This window comes from Poromitra crassiceps (genome assembly GCF_964638095.1).
Source record: "Poromitra crassiceps genome assembly, chromosome: 19".
NCBI lineage: Eukaryota > Metazoa > Chordata > Actinopteri > Beryciformes > Melamphaidae > Poromitra > Poromitra crassiceps.
In genome coordinates this window covers 29,030,954-29,050,953 of record NC_139646.1, presented here as the reverse complement: position 1 = coordinate 29,050,953, position 20,000 = coordinate 29,030,954, and the positions used below count along the sequence as shown (strand labels likewise).

At 44.0% G+C, this 20,000-nt stretch overlaps 1 protein-coding gene across 1 annotated transcript in view; it reads right to left on the bottom strand.

Moving 5' to 3' along the window:
- The window catches only part of LOC310793649 (sarcoplasmic/endoplasmic reticulum calcium ATPase 2), a gene marked incomplete at its 3' end in the record, with an annotated part of 71,901 nt that overhangs the window by 33,813 nt on the left and 18,088 nt on the right, over positions 1–20,000 (bottom strand). The window contains exons 7-10 of the mRNA XM_083655495.1: positions 13,480–13,646; positions 12,153–12,308; positions 2,750–2,891; positions 552–718 (exon numbers count right to left, since the gene is read on the bottom strand). Coding sequence (XP_083511621.1) covers positions 552–718; positions 2,750–2,891; positions 12,153–12,308; positions 13,480–13,646 — 632 coding nt within the window. The remainder of the gene's footprint in view (positions 1–551; positions 719–2,749; positions 2,892–12,152; positions 12,309–13,479; positions 13,647–20,000) is intronic.

The following is a 20,000-nucleotide window of genomic DNA, read 5'->3' as shown; positions in this document are numbered from 1 at the left end:
TGGATGTGGTTTTGGTACAGACCCTATGTTCTTAACTGGATGTGGTTTTGGTACAGACCCTATGTTCTTAACTGGATGTGGTTTTGGTACAGACCCTATGTTCTTAACTGGATGTGGTTTTGGACAGACCCTATGTTCTTGACTGGATGTGGTTTTGGACAGACCCTATGTTCTTGACTGGATGTGGTTTTGGTACAGACCCTATGTTCTTGACTGGATGTGGTTTTGGTACAGACCCTATGTTCTTGACTGGATGTGGTTTTGGTACAGACCCTATGTTCTTGACTGGATGTGGTTTTGGTCCAGGGTATTTGATATAATGCATGCTGACAGCAGCTGGGTCATAAGAGCTTCTGAACATGATTCTGATCATCAACACAAACTGGCTCCACAACAACATGATGTGTGTATCAGACCACAACATTTCCCAAACTTTTCCCTTTTTTTCAAATTCCCAAACTATTGAAGACCTGGAAATGATCAAATACATTTTTTAATACTTATATGGGCTCCATATATGTTGAGCCTGATGTGTGTCCCCTGTGTCTCACCCGGAGGACAGACATCTGGTTGGTGGTGAGCGTTCCCGTCTTGTCAGAGCAGATGACCGAGGTGCAGCCCAGCGTCTCCACAGACGGCAGGCTGCGCACAATGGCGTTCTTCCTGGCCATGCGCCTGGTGCCCAGGGCCAGGCAGGTGGTGATGACCGCTGGCAGGCCTGGAGCAAACACAAGCAGGCCATGAGACAGCTGCCCAGTACAACAGACAGACAGACAGACAGACAGACAGACAGACAGACAGGGCCAGGCAGGTGGTGATGACCGCTGGCAGGCCTGGAGCAAACACAAGCAGGCCATGAGACAGCTGCCCAGTACAACAGACAGACAGACAGACAGACAGACAGACAGACAGACAGACAGACAGACAGACAGACAGGGCCAGGCAGGTGGTGATGACCACTGGCTGGCCTCCAGGACACACAACAACAGGCCATGAGAAATGGGAACATGGGGATATGTAGAGCGACAAGTAGGCCGAGAGACAGAGGCCACAGTTTAACCTTTATTTATCCACGGATAAAGCAATGACACACTGTTTCCTATTCACACCAGTCAGACAGACAGACAGACAGACACACAGACAGACAGACAGACAGAAAGTCAGACAGACAGGCAGTCAGCAGAGTTGGGGTCCGTTACTCAAAAAAGTAATATATTACACATTACACATTACTTTCAAAAAAAGTAATGCCTTACTTTACTTGATTACTCCCTGGAGAAAGTAATTCGTTACACTACTCGTTACATTACTTTTGCGTTACTCCGAACAGCGCCTGAGATGCATTGTCACGTAATTTGCCAGTTAACAATACAACATTAATCCTTACATATATGCCCATATATTAGCACAAATCTCTATCGTAATAAGGTAGGTTGCAAAACTTTTCCTGTCTGATGGTGGCTGTCCGTTCCCTGCCATCTGTATTTTGCTCAATATGTTTCTGAAAAATGGCGATTTCATTCTACTGTTGAAACTGGCAACATTTCCTCTACCGTGTAGGAGGAGGCAACACGCCTGTCCATCTCTGATTTTGATGTTACCTGGTGAAAAGAAAGCTGTTGCTGCTTGCTTGGGGTCGAGGCAGGCGACTCAGCTTGGGTCTGCAACCAGCTTTGTGTTAGCATGTTTCCACTGCAGATGCTTTGAGAGGTTTATGTCGTAGGCTACCGTAGCTAGCTGCTTCTGTCCAGGGCGTTTGCAGTTTCACATTCTTGTCCTTCCGCGCAACAAAAACTTGTTGTAGAAGACGGCGCTTTTTGGCAGATTGCTGGCAGACTATTATGGAACATACGCACTGCGCCCACTTCCCTAGAACACGTTGTATTTACAAGGGGTATTTACAGACCCCATCGCTGTATGTGGGTTTCTCTTATGGTTTACGTTTACATTTAATTTAATTTTGTCCAATATTCAGATATTCCAGAATTGCATGTTGTGTTAAAATACATATTATTTATATCTAACACTCTTTAGCCTGATTTAATTGTAAAACAGAGTGTAAAAAGTTATGCAAAGCCTTCTGGGAAATTTAACCCGTGGAAGAGGAAAGTGGGTGGAGTTCCCAGCATGCCCTGGGGGTACTGTGTTTTTGTGTCATTTGTTTGTTTGTCAATGTGTTTTAGAGGTTAAAATGATTTATTGTTCTATATGCATGATGTTAGTTATCTGATAACTGATGTGTCGACTAATAGTGCTGTTCTGCATGCTAATACAAAGTTGAAATATTGGCACCATGATTGATTCTGCTGTGCAGTTAAATGACCCGTCTGATGGGACACAGGATCTGCTATTAAAACGGAGATCTTTTCTCTCTATACTTATCTTGCTAGTACGCATGTAACGAGGTAAGCGTTTGATTAGTAACTGTAGTGTGATTACTGCACTTAGGTACAGTAGTGCCTTACACTACTCGTTACCGACAAAAGTAATGTGATTACAGTAACGCGTTACTTTGTAACGCGTTACCCCCAACTCTGGCAGTCAGACAGACAGACAGGCAGACAGACAGACAGACAGGCAGACAGACAGACAGACAGACAGACAGGCAGACAGACAGACAGACAGGCAGACAGACAGGCAGACAGACAGACAGACAGACAGACAGACAGAAAGACAGACAGGCAGACAGACAGACAGACAGACAGACAGTCAGACAGACAGACAGACAGACAGACAGACAGACTCAGACCTTCTGGTATGGCAGCCACAGCTAGCGCCACAGCGATCTTGAAGTAGTAAACGGCCCCTCGGAGCCAGCTGCCTCCGTGGACGGGGTCGTTGAAATGCCCCACGTTGATGGCCCACACCGCCACACAGATCACACTGATCACCTGGTGGGTCAGAAACACAGACAGACACACGTTGATGGAGCTTTGACCTTGATCAAATAATCGTGTTGATTTTGGATATTGCACGTAGCCATATTGCGATTTCGCTTGCGATTCGATTAATTGTGCAGCCCCTAAAATTAACCAATTCTTGATACGACTCTTCCTATTTTTGTGGTGGGTGTGGTTTTTACACTCCAATTATTCACTTCAATCCAGTGGATAGAAAGGCATCCAATTCAATGGTGAAATGAACAGTTCACCCAACAATGACTATTTAGTCCTACAGTGAAAATGGAACTTTATAAGCTCACTGTTACAGTGGAGATTTCAGCTAATAACAGGATGTCAATGACATCCTTTCAAGTCAACTTGGCCTCTCGGTGCTTCTGGATTACGCAGATGAGCCGTATGGAAGCATTTTATATATTTATTTTCTGTTGTTTGCTTTATGTTTGAAATCACCATTGTAGCGAAACTCATCTTGTAACGTCCATTAAATATTGAATATTTAATGTACAGATCTCTCCTCTCCAGAGGTCACAGGAATTGACCTCTGGCCCTTGCATCTGGGGGGGGGGGAAGCCGAAAAGGGCCCAAGATGCCAGCCTGTCTGGAAATACCAAAGGAGTGATTTCTAACTGCTGACAGTGTGTTTCGTCAATGTCCGTTCTGTCCGGTTGGTGGAGATTTAGTTCACAGGTCACACGGACGGGACCCCGGGACAGGACTCTTGAAGAAAAACAGTCATGCCCAGGCATTGACTCTGGAAGCAAACAGTTTAGGAACTTGTGTACTGTACGTACAACTCATGGAGTGTTTGGTATCAATATTCTCCGAATCGCAACCCACATTGATCTATATAAATCATGGGTATGTTTAATAATGCTTTGTAAATTGTAAATGTACAACATGGTCCCATCTTCCTCCTTAAACCAAAGGTCATCGAATGGAAGTGGGGGGTCAAAGGCTATAAACCACTTCACATTCCTTTTTAAGAAGAGCCAACAGACATTCACTGTCGTGGTCTTTTTGTGTGTGGCAAAATGGAATTAACAAACCTCATGATTCTATACTTTGTCAAGTTAATTAGTATTACATACTTCTTGAGTAGGAATGTATATGTATAGTGTGTTAATGTGTGTGTGACAATCATTTAATTTGTTACCGTAGATCTAACAGTGTTGACATGTTATCGAATCTAGGGTAACTCTTTTTAATTCACCCAAGATAAGTGATTTAATTAACCCATGGTTTCATTAGATATGTTTGTGTTACGTACACGTATACAAGATTTGGTAAAGATATGTGTTCCAGAAGTAGTTTTGGTTTATTCCTTAAATATAAAGATACACCACACATGTTTGATTTCAAAATAATCAGAATAATGTGTGTGATGTAATTCTGAAAGTATCATGGCCATGAAGTCATTTGATGAGATGTTTTAAGCATGTGATAAGTTAAGGGAAAGAGGTAGATGTCTTTCTCGCCGCCAGCCCCTGGATAAACAGTCGTAAATCTTTCGTGGGCCATCCAGTGTAACAAGACCAATGTCTATAATATCTATCTATCTAAGTAGTTATCTACTTACCTCTCTCTTTTCCCTTTTTATCTTGTCTTTATCACACCAAGAGTGATGTCAAGAAATATAAATATGCTTGTAAGAGAAATAGTTTAGTTGAGTTCTAAACCCATACCCTTATCTGAATGCAATAGAAGGCAGGGCCATGCCCCTTTTCTCCTGACAGGAGGAGATAAAAACTGTGGCTGGCTGCGCTCTAGTGACTTGTGCAGACGAAAGAAGAACTTTGAAACAACAAGGACTTTTTAGAACTCAAGAATTCAAGATGTAGTCCTTACTTTTAGGCCTCAAAAGATGCCATGCTTTTGAAGGCGATGATATGACTACCACCCAGTCAAGAGGCGTGATAGTCTGGCCAATTTTATATGCAGTCAGTCACTTGACAGCAGAGCAACAGAACACTGATGGACATTAAGCGTCTGATTTGAGGAGCTTTTTGGGCTTGATAACCAACCCACTAATATGATTTTTGGATCCCTTGGCCCTGACGGAGGAAAGCCGTGTCAGGTCCCATGACCATGAGACCGCTTCCCGAGAACAGGCATGTGGACAACCAAGCTCCATTCAAACAGTATTGACTCGACAAACGGCAGCAAGCAATAGTCTGGAGCTTATCAAACTAAATATAAGGCGATCCCCCTTTCTCAACGGGATGAGATAAAGACAATTGAACCAACAACCAGCCGGTTTTGAGACCCCTCGCCTGCCCGTCCAAGAGCAGACACGGCCACCCTTCGTTGCCATGGCAGCTCCTGCCTTCCGGTGGGATCCCAGCCGAGCCAGGAAGGCCGTTCTCCCACAGACGAACAGAGGGAGAGAACCCTCGACTCTCAGACAGGCAAAGTGACCACACGTCTTTCTGCTTATTGTGAGAGTGCTGTGAAGATAGAGTAACTTAGAATACTCACCTATTGAATTAGAATATGTATTTAATTAGGTTAGGTTTAAACTAGGCTTTCTTTGAATACCTTATTTCCTTTCTTTCACTTTTCTCCTACTTCCTCCTTACCTCTCAATCGAACAAGGTGTTATGCATAATACTGTGATTTTACTATTTGGTGGATTAAATAAACGCATTCTGTTTTGAAGTTAAAACTTGTTCTTTGCTTGTTATAATAATATCAGTCGATTAAAGATCTCCCTTCCTTTAGAACTGATTCTGATTCCTGTGACCGACGGCAGGGGTAATAGATTACTTATTAAAGTAATATAAATTGCTTATTAAAGTAATATAAATTACTGATGAACGTGGTGGTGCCCCGGGGTTTTGATATTAACTTATTGAATCAATAGTGATATCAAAATCCATATTTCTATCTAAATTCCTTACATATTTGACGCGCCGTGTGAGGATTGACATATTATTTTGACAAGCAACTGAACTATCATTGACCAAGGTGAATGCAGTGTTTTTGCCATATAAGCATGTGTTTATAAGACATAGCTGAGTATCGATTCTGAGAAAGAAAAAAGAAGGAACACAGCATCGCTGTGTTAAGAGGACAATAATCTGAGGATTGTGAGTTCGTTATGATAATAGCCTATTGATTAAAGACCTCTTTTGATAACACGATTCAAGTGTTAGGAGGCCCTTTCTCCGTCTGCTCAGTACAGACGGGACCAAACATTGAGTCAAATGGCCAGCCGCTGCGATTGGTCAGTTGGCTGGAGGAGCCAAGCGTCTCCCTGCTCCACGGCTCAGGGCAGCAATACGCTGCCGTTGCTCTGTATAGACTGAGCTGATCTGCGCGAGACGCCGAGTGTATATCAGGGGGCGGAGCCAGGCGAGGGCGTCACTGCTCACAGCCCTACACCCTACACCGGAACCGCGTTGTTGACAAGTTAGCTGCTGCAGTGGCTACCTAGGCTTAGCTAAAGGCTAAGCACAGCAGAGCTTGCTGCTAACAGTGAATTGTGAACGAATGCAGAGTGAGGTTTCACTGCGCGTTGTCCGCAGTTTGAGAACTGATATAAAGGCCAAAAGATAGCTCTAATAAGAGGTTAATCATGCTACGATTCCTAGTGATAATAAATCCACCCGGACTCCTTCGCGTTTGTAAATCAGAATAGCTCCCTGATTTTATCGACAAGCTATATAAGCTGAGAAGGTTTCGAGTACTACATCTGCGCGCGTGCCCGTGGAAAAAGGAAAGATATAGGTCTGGGATAAGAGGTTATGCTACGATTCCTAGTTGATTTAAACCCACCCGGACTACTTCGCGTTTTGTAAATCAGAATAGCTCCCTGATTTTATCGACAAGCTATATAAGCTGAGAAGGTTTCGAGTACTACATCTGCGCGCGTGCCCGTGGAAAAAGGAAAGATATAGGTCTGGGATAAGAGGTTATGCTACGATTCCTAGTTGATTTAAACCCACCCGGACTACTTCGCGTTTTGTAAATCAGAATAGCTCCCTGATTTTATTGACAAGCTATATGAGCTGAGAAGGTTTCAAGTACTACATCTGCGCGCGTGCCCGTGGAAAAAGGAAAGATATAGGTCTGGGATAAGAGGTTACGCTACGATTCCTAGTTGATTTAAACCCACCCGGACTACTTCGCGTTTTGTAAATCAGAATAGCTCCCTGATTTTATCGACAAGCTATATAAGCTGAGAAGGTTTCGAGTACTACATCTGCGCGCGTGCCCGTGGAAAAAGGAAAGATATAGGTCTGGGATAAGAGGTTACGCTACGATTCCTAGTTGATTTAAACCCACCCGGACTACTTCGCGTTTTTAAATCAGAATAGCTCCCTGATTTTATTGACAAGCTATATGAGCTGAGAAGGTTTAATCTGGTTACAGAGTAGATATCTTCTTAAATTGCATTAATCGAGTATTGATCTGCGCGTGTGCCCGTTGGATTTCAAGAAAGATAATGTGCTCCGGAATGAGGAAGGAATCATGCTACGATTTCTAGCTGATTTAAATCCATCCGGACCCCTTCGCGTTTTTTAAATCAGACTAGCCACCTGACTTTATTTGACCAGCTATGAGCTGAGAAGGTTAATCTTGTCACAGAGAGTTGAAAACTCTACACCTGTGAATCAAAATGCAGATCAACAGCGAGTGACGCGCTCAGCAAGCTGCTTGCCCTGTGTTTTCTGCCCTGTGCATTGGTGCTGCGTTTAACCAGCCCGATGCTGGCTAGCTAATTACTGGTATGACATGTTATGTGTACAGTAGAGTAGGCCTAGCCTATAAGCGCGCCGTCCTAAAACCTAGATGCTGACAGTCAGTCAAACACTGTGATCTGCATGTGTGTATATACTGTATGCAGGGACCAGTGCTGACGTCAACACGTCAGTCTCTTATGGGGGGGGGGAAGCAAACCCCCCCTCCTTTCAGTCTCCCCATGAGAGCGGGGGTGCGCATCAAGCAGTGTTTTGCTTTTAAACGAAAATGCATTTTAGACTTGTGTGAAGTGAATAGCCTACATTTATCCCACAAGCTGTGTGGATGGAACACTTCGGCACTGACATGTTGGGTTACCATGTTTGGCATAGCCGACGCGAGGAAGCAAAGGGGGGGTTGATCTCAAACCCCCCAGTCATAGCTGCCGCCACACATATAATCTTATTGTACAGGCAAATATAATCCGCTTGCATGATGCATCCTTAACTAATAATTGCTTTGCGTACATGCGCCTGCTTTGTCAGGATGTGAAAATACGGCCTGCCAGCCAGTATTAATTATATCTTTATATGAACAAATTCAGCTGGGGGCGCGTTTGTCCGTTTGAGCTGAAAGATTTCTCATTTTCAACATGGCTATAATGCGGTTATGACACCAACATGACTGTTCGCCAGATATAAAAAAAAAAAAAAAACATTTGCTGTTGAATTAGAATTGTTCAGGATTCGGGTCCTTAGCCGCTGGTTGTGACTGATGGCCGGAAAGCAGAATTTACCCATCAGTCAGGACCATTGAATTAAATCCACACTCCTGTTGAGTTGGTTATTTCCTATCAAACTTTAAGAGGTTGTTTTAGGAGAAGTGATAAGCAGAATGGTTTCTTCTTAAGAAAAGGGGGGTTAGGTTCCCCCTTCAGTGGTTAAGTACCGGTCCCAGTGGTAAACTTTACAACCTATAAGGGCACTGTGCGTTAAACCAGAGTCTTCTCAGACTTCGAATGAAAGAACAACCTTTGGTATGTTTTCAGTTTTGACCGCTCACACATATGTGGAAACTATTATTAAGAGTATAAGTGACATAGGTTAGTCTAAACACGATAGGCAAAGATCTTATCTTTCCCTTTATCTGTCCTATCCCTGCTTCACCTCTCTGCTTGAATCTAAGGATACAGCACTCTCATGCAGGAACGTGGTCACTATACCATCTGGTTTCTTCGCCTTGTCTCCCAGAAGTTTACGATATGACGCTTCTAGGATACAACGGGGGGGGATATGTAGCGAAACTCATCTTGTAACGTCCATTAAATATTGAATATTTAATGTACAGATCTCTCCTCTCCAGAGGTCACAGGAATTGACCTCTGGCCCTTGCATCTGGGGGGGGGGGAAGCCGAAAAGGGCCCAAGATGCCAGCCTGTCTGGAAATACCAAAGGAGTGATTTCTAACTGCTGACAGTGTGTTTCGTCAATGTCCGTTCTGTCCGGTTGGTGGAGATTTAGTTCACAGGTCACACGGACGGGACCCCGGGACAGGACTCTTGAAGAAAAACAGTCATGCCCAGGCATTGACTCTGGAAGCAAACAGTTTAGGAACTTGTGTACTGTACGTACAACTCATGGAGTGTTTGGTATCAATATTCTCCGAATCGCAACCCACATTGATCTATATAAATCATGGGTATGTTTAATAATGCTTTGTAAATTGTAAATGTACAACATGGTCCCATCTTCCTCCTTAAACCAAAGGTCATCGAATGGAAGTGGGGGGTCAAAGGCTATAAACCACTTCACATTCCTTTTTAAGAAGAGCCAACAGACATTCACTGTCGTGGTCTTTTTGTGTGTGGCAAAATGGAATTAACAAACCTCATGATTCTATACTTTGTCAAGTTAATTAGTATTACATACTTCTTGAGTAGGAATGTATATGTATAGTGTGTTAATGTGTGTGTGACAATCATTTAATTTGTTACCGTAGATCTAACAGTGTTGACATGTTATCGAATCTAGGGTAACTCTTTTTAATTCACCCAAGATAAGTGATTTAATTAACCCATGGTTTCATTAGATATGTTTGTGTTACGTACACGTATACAAGATTTGGTAAAGATATGTGTTCCAGAAGTAGTTTTGGTTTATTCCTTAAATATAAAGATACACCACACATGTTTGATTTCAAAATAATCAGAATAATGTGTGTGATGTAATTCTGAAAGTATCATGGCCATGAAGTCATTTGATGAGATGTTTTAAGCATGTGATAAGTTAAGGGAAAGAGGTAGATGTCTTTCTCGCCGCCAGCCCCTGGATAAACAGTCGTAAATCTTTCGTGGGCCATCCAGTGTAACAAGACCAATGTCTATAATATCTATCTATCTAAGTAGTTATCTACTTACCTCTCTCTTTTCCCTTTTTATCTTGTCTTTATCACACCAAGAGTGATGTCAAGAAATATAAATATGCTTGTAAGAGAAATAGTTTAGTTGAGTTCTAAACCCATACCCTTATCTGAATGCAATAGAAGGCAGGGCCATGCCCCTTTTCTCCTGACAGGAGGAGATAAAAACTGTGGCTGGCTGCGCTCTAGTGACTTGTGCAGACGAAAGAAGAACTTTGAAACAACAAGGACTTTTTAGAACTCAAGAATTCAAGATGTAGTCCTTACTTTTAGGCCTCAAAAGATGCCATGCTTTTGAAGGCGATGATATGACTACCACCCAGTCAAGAGGCGTGATAGTCTGGCCAATTTTATATGCAGTCAGTCACTTGACAGCAGAGCAACAGAACACTGATGGACATTAAGCGTCTGATTTGAGGAGCTTTTTGGGCTTGATAACCAACCCACTAATATGATTTTTGGATCCCTTGGCCCTGACGGAGGAAAGCCGTGTCAGGTCCCATGACCATGAGACCGCTTCCCGAGAACAGGCATGTGGACAACCAAGCTCCATTCAAACAGTATTGACTCGACAAACGGCAGCAAGCAATAGTCTGGAGCTTATCGAACTAAATATAAGGCGATCCCCCTTTCTCAACGGGATGAGATAAAGACAATTGAACCAACAACCAGCCGGTTTTGAGACCCCTCGCCTGCCCGTCCAAGAGCAGACACGGCCACCCTTCGTTGCCATGGCAGCTCCTGCCTTCCGGTGGGATCCCAGCCGAGCCAGGAAGGCCGTTCTCCCACAGACGAACAGAGGGAGAGAACCCTCGACTCTCAGACAGGCAAAGTGACCACACGTCTTTCTGCTTATTGTGAGAGTGCTGTGAAGATAGAGTAACTTAGAATACTCACCTATTGAATTAGAATATGTATTTAATTAGGTTAGGTTTAAACTAGGCTTTCTTTGAATACCTTATTTCCTTTCTTTCACTTTTCTCCTACTTCCTCCTTACCTCTCAATCGAACAAGGTGTTATGCATAATACTGTGATTTTACTATTTGGTGGATTAAATAAACGCATTCTGTTTTGAAGTTAAAACTTGTTCTTTGCTTGTTATAATAATATCAGTCGATTAAAGATCTCCCTTCCTTTAGAACTGATTCTGATTCCTGTGACCGACGGCAGGGGTAATAGATTACTTATTAAAGTAATATAAATTGCTTATTAAAGTAATATAAATTACTGATGAACGTGGTGGTGCCCCGGGGTTTTGATATTAACTTATTGAATCAATAGTGATATCAAAATCCATATTTCTATCTAAATTCCTTACACCATCCACTTCAATAGTTTAGGACAGTGGTGCAAAATAATAATAATATATATATATTTTACAAACAACAACAAACTGTTGTTTTTACAAATACACATTAACCCTGAGGAGTAGGCTTGGGCTGATTTTCTGATATATCGTGATATTCGGGAAATATGATTTGGAACATTTACTTTCAGAGGCTGTAGGCTTAAAGCCAGAGTGAGTTTATGGGATCATATGAAACTAGAAGACCTTCAGCATCCTGGTACCAACTCTGTCATGGTAGCTTGTCAGGAAGGTGGATAAATAACGCTCAACATTTAGGCTAAATGTTGGCAAGCGGAAAAACACTTTCTCTTTTCCACAAAATGTAGGCAGGTGTGTGTGTGTGTCTCTCTGTTTTTCAACCAGTAGCACTATGTTGTTATTTAGCCTTTCTGATGCTATTGCATGATTAAATTTGCATTTTATTATGGTCATTTTTTATTAAAAAAAATGGGAGGGGGGGGGGGGATTAATGTGGTTTGGTACATAGTGAAATGTGGTTTGGTACATAGTGAAATGTGGTTTGGTACATAGTGAAATGTGGTTTGGTACATAGTGAAATGTGGTTTGGTACATCTGAAAAGTTTGGGAGCCTGGTTTAGGAGAATGCTGTGAATGTGCGGTGATTAGATAATGACCTATATTTACAGTCTATGATAATGACAGAATTTTCATTTTTGGGTGAACTGTTCCTTTAACATTTGCATGACTGGATGGAATCATGACTATTGAGATGGGGAGAGAATAACACACACACACACACACACACACACACACACACACACACACACACACGGTTCCTTGCCTTAGACAGTTGTTCTCCAAACTGGTCTAGTTTCTGCTGTAGTGGCGTCCTCTCAGGGTCGGTGGCAGCCATCTCGTCTCGGATCTTACCGATCTCCGTCTGGACCCCCGTCGCCACGACGACCCCGATGGCCCGGCCCGCTGCGATGTTGGTGCCCTGCACAACGAGTAAGATCATCCTAACGTTAAATTCAATACCTTTCATCACATCAGATGTTGGTGCCCTGCACAACAAGTAAGATCATCCTGATGTTAAATTCAATACCTTTCATCACATCAGATGTTGGTGCCCTGCACAACGAGTAAGATCATCCTGATGTTAAATTCAATACCTTTCATCACATCAGATGTTGGTGCCCTGCACAACGAGTAAGATCATCCTGACGTTAAATTCAATACACGATAAAAAAAAAAACACGATTTCAGACGGACAAGCCCGTCTTTATTGTCACACGATTACACATCAACACATGCATGCGGCCACAACACACACATGCTGACGGTGGCCGGTGAAATTTGTCCTCTGCATTTAACCCATCCTGGCTTTGTCCTTTCCTCCTGGGGCAGGCCAGGAGCAGTGGTCGCTTTCTCGTACAGCGCCCGGGGACCGACTTCGGATGTTGTCGTCACTGGTCGGATGACGATGACGATCTGATCTTCTGCATGTTTTTAGTGGGGGGGGTTATATACGGAGGAACCCCCTGGGGGAGCACGGGGAGAACATGCAAACTCCACACAGAGAGAAAGGCCCTTACGACGAGATACCCCACCTGGGCAGTAGGCACTGAAGATATGGGGGGGAACACAACCACAGCGCCCACAGTGTCCCAGGCAAGATCATCCTGACGTTAAATTCAATACCTTTCGTCACATCAGCGATAGGGCTGTAAATAACAAGTTTCATCATGATACGATATTACAGTATACTGATTGTTTGGAGATTCTTTCAGCAGAGTTAGCATTTAGCTGCTAGCCCTGACCAGGCAGACAGGATCCGGGATTTAACCCTCGCAGTAAACACACATCTGAACAGATGTCTATGTACCTGCTTTTGAATCCCCAATCCTGTAGTGTAGAGCCACAGCACCGTCCTTTGGTCTCTTTAGTATTTTCTGCCATAGGCATTTAAAAAAGATACATAATAATAATAATAATAATAATAATTATTATTATTATTATTATTATCGATAATTGATCGTTAATTTCCCTGAATTTCGATTATGGAAATTTATTCAAAATGGCCATCCCTAATCATAATGCTACAACTGATATTTCTCCATACTTATTCATGGGTTTGTAGTGAATGTGCGTGGCATGGTGGAACTCACAGAGAAGAGCATGTTCTTCTTGTCCTGGTTGACGGCGCGGGGGTCAGGCACAGGGTCGGTGTGTTTCAGCACGGAGACAGACTCCCCCGTCAGAATGGACTGGTCCACCCTCAGCGTGGTGGAGCGGATAGACGCCAGCCTGATGTCGGCTGGTACCTTATCACCAACTGGGGGGGGGGGGGGGGGGCAGAGAGCATTAAAAGAGAACTGGAGGAAAGTCCAATCAACATCTACAATCTACAACTGCTTATAGAAATCAAACTCCTGATGCTATACTATACTATATAATATATATATAATACTAGAATATATAATACTAGAATATAATACTATAGCATAGCAGCACTTTACAGTCCAGTGTTTTCCCAGCATCTTCAGAGATTGATGAACTTACACAATGCAACAACACATCTACTGTGGGTTTCTATCAACACAAGAGTAGAGTGCATATAAGGAGTGATCCTACAGACGGAACACTACAGATGTACAGCAGGCAAAGAGCGCAGCAGTTTATAAACTGTTTACAAGCATTTGTGTGGGTGAGAAAGTGAGGTGAAGAGACAGGAGGAGAGGAGAGGAGAGGAGAGGAGTGGAGAGGAGGAGAGGAGAGGAGTGAGGAGGAGAGGAGAGGAGAGGAGGAGAGGAGAGGAGGAGAGGAGAGGAGAGGAGGAGAGGGGAGGAGAGGAGAGGAGAGGAGAGGGGAGGAGTGGAGAGGAGAGGAGTGGAGAGGGGAGGAGAGGAGAGGGGAGGAGAGGAGAGGAGGAGAGGAGTGGAGAGGAGAGGGGAGAGGAGAGGAGAGGAGAGGAGAGAGGAGAGGAGAGGAGAGGAGAGGAGGAGAGGAGGAGAGGAGGAGAGGAGAGAGGAAAGGAGAGAGGAGAGGAGAGGAGGAGAGGAGAGGGGAGGAGAGAGGAGAGGAGGAGAGGAGAGGGGAGAGGAGAGGAGAGGAGGAGAGGATAGGAGAGGAGAGGAGTGGAGAGGAGAGGAGAGGAGGAGAGGAGAGGAGAGGAGAGGAGAGGAGGAGAGGAGTGGAGAGAGGAGAGGAGTGGAGAGGAGAGGAGGAGAGGAGTGGAGAGGAGAGAGGAGAGGAGTGGAGAGGAGGAGAGGAGTGGAGGAGAGAGAGGAGAGGAGAGGAGAGAGGAGAGGAGTGGAGAGGAAAGGAGAGGAGAGGAGAGAGGAGTGGAGAGGAGAGGAGGAGAGGAGAGGAGAGGAGGAGAGGAGGAGAGGAGAGGAGAGGAGGAGAGGGAGGAGAGGAGAGGAGAGGAGAGGAGGAGAGGAGAGGTGAGGAGAGGAGAGGAGAGGAGGAGAGGGAGGAGAGGAGAGGAGAGAGGAGGAGAGGGAGAGGAGAGGGGAGGAGAGGAGGAGGGGAGGAGAGGAGGGGAGAGGAGAGGAGAGGAGGAGAGGAGAGGGAGAGGAGAGGAGAGGGAGAGGAGAGGAGAGGAGAGGAGAGGAGAGGAGAGGAGAGGAGAGGAGAGGAGAGGAGAGGAGGAGTGGAGAGAGGAGAGGAGGGGAGGAGTGGAGTGGAGAGGAGAGGAGTGGAGAGGAGAGGAAGAGAGGAGAGGAGAGGAGAGGAGAGGAGTGGAGTGGAGAGGAGAGGAGGAGAGGAGAGGAGAGGAGAGGAGAGGAGAGGAGAGGAGAGGAGAGGAGAGGAGGAGAGGAGTGGAGAGAGGAGTGGAGAGGAGAGGAGGAGAGGAGTGGAGAGGAGAGAGGAGAGGAGTGGAGAGGAGGAGAGGAGTGGAGGAGAGAGGAGAGGAGTGGAGAGGAAAGGAGAGGAGAGGAGAGAGGAGTGGAGAGGAGAGGAGGAGAGGAGAGGAGAGGAGAGGAGGAGAGGAGAGGAGAGGAGAGGAGGAGAGGGAGGAGAGGAGAGGAGAGGAGGAGAGGTGAGGAGAGGAGAGGAGAGGAGGAGAGGGAGGAGAGGAGAGGAGAGAGGAGGAGAGGGAGAGGAGAGGGGAGGAGAGGAGGAGGGGAGGAGAGGAGGGAGAGGAGAGGAGAGGAGGAGAGGAGAGGAGAGGGAGAGGAGAGGAGAGGAGAGGAGAGGGAGAGGAGAGGAGAGGAGAGGAGAGGGGAGAGGGAGAGGAGAGGGGGATTACTGTACAGAGTGAGAAAAAAGAGAGATTGAGAAGAGATCTGCAGCGACATATTGGCCTGGTTTCGTTCACTGTAACACTGACCATCAGCTGATGATCGGTTAGCCATAGCTACAGCATTCCATTAACCCATTGACACCTGATGCAGCATTTGTGTGTATATCCCTCATTTGTGTGTGTTTCCCTTTAAGACCGCGTGACGCGGTTCGCGGTCTTAAAGGGATACACACACAAATGATGCATCAGGTATCAATGGGTTAAAGAAGAGTTGAAAACCATTCAGAGCTCTGGGGCCAAACACGTAAGAGTGGTCATGTTTAAGGTATGATCCTCTCTCCAGACAGACTAACATGTAAGAGTGGTCATGTTTATGATATGACTATGCCAATGGCAGAGCTTGCAGGGAGCCAATGGCACAGCTTGCAGGGAGCCAATGGCAGAGCTTGCAGGGAGCCAATGGCAGAGCTTGCAGGGAGCCAATGGCAGAGCTTGCAGGGAGCGCAAAAGTATTTTCTTCCACTGCCGATCTCAGGAGGAGCCCCTTGAGTTCCTGTTATTCAGGCATTCAAACGAGCCTGCCCCCAGAGGTTATAGAAAAACAAGGCTAGGTCGAAACCTAGCATACAAACGCAATAAAACGCAATAAAACGTTCACGAGCATCGGCACTCAAATAGGGACGCAAATTGGACTGGACAAAGCCAGATATAGGGCCCGCTTACGCTGGCCAAAAATATGAACATACAATGTTGTGCCTTCGAAAAGTCCATTTTAACCCGTAGTAGTGAGTCATGCTGTAATGAAATAAAGTGCACCTGAACGCAACATGCAAGATACGCACTGAATAAGTGTCCAAATGTTCATGTCATTCTGACCAATACTCCACTTCTGTTATAACATTTCAGTCTGGAATATGGAATATCTTTCAATAATCTTTATGACTAAAAGGCTAAAAGTAATCTCATGTGTAAGAAATGACTGTTCTACATTGAAGTAAAAAATGTAAATAATTAACTTGTTTTGGATTTGGATTTATTTAGCTTCAAGAGTGCATCTTTGTTCTTGTGTGACCCTCAACACAGGCTTTGAGAATCCCGGGCCACTTACTGATACTTATGCTGAAATTAACCCACTCATATTCTGGTTTATTTCAAGAAAAAACGTTTTGGCTAGTGGAGTGAGAAAAGGATCAAATATTGGTGGTTAAGACTGAATAATGACATCACAACTGTTCATTTCAAACGAGTTATTCCTCTAAATCGGGCTTCAAATGCAGCACATTTTCTGCATGATGCTTGACTAAGAGACAGAGACAGACTGAATGACTAAAACAATAACCTTCAACCCTCTTTCCTGTTGTACCAGCTCTGACTGGTGTCACCCAGTTCCCATGCTCTGAAGACCACTAGCTTTACTACTGAGACAAGGACACACACGCGCGCGCACACACACACACACACACACACACACACACACACACACACACACACACACACACACACACACACACAGTGTGTGCAGGCAGGCACACAAGGCTAAATTAAGTCTTTCACAAGCAAGTTAACTCACAGACAGGCTCATCTAAACATACAAGTTAACTCACAGACAGGCTCATCTAAACATACAAGTTAACTCACAGACAGGCCCATCTAAACATACAAGTTAACTCACAGACAGGCTCATCTAAACATACAAGTTAACTCACAGACAGGCCCATCTAAACACAAGTTAACTCACAGACAGGCTCATCTAAACATACAAGTTAACTCACAGACAGGCTCATCTAAACATACAAGTTAACTCACAGACAGGCCCATCTAAACACAAGTTAACTCACAGACAGGCCCATCTAAACATACAAGTTAACTCACAGACAGGCTCATCTAAACATACAAGTTAACTCACAGACAGGCCCATCTAAACATACAAGTTAACTCACAGACAGGCTCATCTAAACATACAAGTTAACTCACAGACAGGCTCATCTAAACATACAAGTTAACTCACAGACAGGCCCATCTAAACATACAAGTTAACTCACAGACAGGCCCATCTAAACATACAAGTTAACTCACAGACAGGCTCATCTAAACATACAAGTTAACTCACAGACAGGCTCATCTAAACATACAAGTTAACTCACAGACAGGCCCATCTAAACATACAAGTTAACTCACAGACAGGCTCATCTAAACATACAAGTTAACTCACAGACAGGCCCATCTAAACATACAAGTTAACTCACAGACAGGCTCATCTAAACATACAAGTTAACTCACAGACAGGCTCATCTAAACATACAAGTTAACTCACAGACAGGCTCATCTAAACATACAAGTTAACTCACAGACAGGCCCATCTAAACATACAAGTTAACTCACAGACAGGCTCATCTAAACATACAAGTTAACTCACAGACAGGCTCATCTAAACATACAAGTTAACTCACAGACAGGCTCATCTAAACATACAAGTTAACTCACAGACAGGCTCATCTAAACATACAAGTTAACTCACAGACAGGCTCATCTAAACATACAAGTTAACTCACAGACAGGCTCATCTAAACATACAAGTTAACTCACAGACAGGCTCATCTAAACATACAAGTTAACTCACAGACAGGCTCATCTAAACATACAAGTTAACTCACAGACAGGCCCATCTAAACATACAAGTTAACTCACAGACAGGCTCATCTAAACATACAAGTTAACTCACAGACAGGCTCATCTAAACATACAAGTTAACTCACAGACAGGCCCATCTAAACATACAAGTTAACTCACAGACAGGCTCATCTAAACATACAAGTTAACTCACAGACAGGCCCATCTAAACATACAAGTTAACTCACAGACAGGCCCATCTAAACATACAAGTTAACTCACAGACAGGCCCATCTAAACATACAAGTTAACTCACAGACAGGCCCATCTAAACACAAGTTAACTCACAGACAGGCCCATCTAAACATACAAGTTAACTCACAGACAGGCTCATCTAAACATACAAGTTAACTCACAGACAGGCCCATCTAAACATACAAGTTAACTCACAGACAGGCCCATCTAAACATACAAGTTAACTCACAGACAGGCCCATCTAAACACAAGTTAACTCACAGACAGGCCCATCTAAACATACAAGTTAACTCACAGACAGGCCCATCTAAACATACAAGTTAACTCACAGACAGGCTCATCTAAACATACAAGTTAACTCACAGACAGGCCCATCTAAACATACAAGTTAACTCACAGACAGGCCCATCTAAACATACAAGTTAACTCACAGACAGGCCCATCTAAACACAAGTTAACTCACAGACAGGCCCATCTAAACATACAAGTTAACTCACAGACAGGCCCATCTAAACATACAAGTTAACTCACAGACAGGCCCATCTAAACATACAAGTTAACTCACAGACAGGCTCATCTAAACATACAAGTTAACTCACAGACAGGCCCATCTAAACATACAATGATGAATCACACCAATGCAATTACACATGAAGATACATTACATACACGAGCAGGCATGCACACGCACACAAAAGTTACACACAGAAAACAAGTTACAAACTCATACACGCACATGCACACGCACACACAAAATAACTCACAGACTCATACAGGCACACACTCCTAACCCTGTTTCCTGAGACTGAAATAGCAGAGGGTATCTGGAGGATTCAACCGTCGTCTTACTAGGCCAAGATGAAATCTATCCTCTGTGTGTGTGTGTGTGTGTGTGTGTGTGTGTGTGTGTGTGTGTGTGTGTGTGTGTGTGTGTGTGTGTGTGTGTGTGTGTGTGTGTGTGTGTGTGTGTGTGTGTGTGTGTGTGTGTGCGCGACTGGCAGTGTTTAAGCAGCTCATCAGCTGGACAGATTTGATCTATGGAAATAACTGACCTGAAGTAGGGCTGGGCGATATGGCCTCTAAAGAATATCGCGATGTTTTTCGGCTATATCGCGATACACGATATATATCTCGATATTTTTGAAATCTCTCATAAATGCTCAATTTAACCCTTCAGGGTTCATACACATTTTGACCAATGGATTTCCATGACTTTTCCATAAGTTCTTAACCTGTATTTTATGCACACCTGGGGTAAAAAAGAAGAAGAAAGGGCAGATGTAGTGAGCAAAGATGGATGATTTAATATTCCATAGCTCTGACCTAAGCAAATCTGACATCACTATTCTGATATAATATGATTGTTTTAGTAAAGTGTATCACTCAATAGTCAATACAAAAAATAATGGCTTTTATAGAACCGAAAGCCTAGCTGCTTAGTCTGCAGATAAAACATAAAGAATTACATTTAGACTCTTATTGGCATGACGGCAACATATGTGCGCATTCGTTTTCCTTATAGATCATGACTGCCCTGCAGCTAGCTACGTTAGCTTGCATGTAACGTTAGCGTTA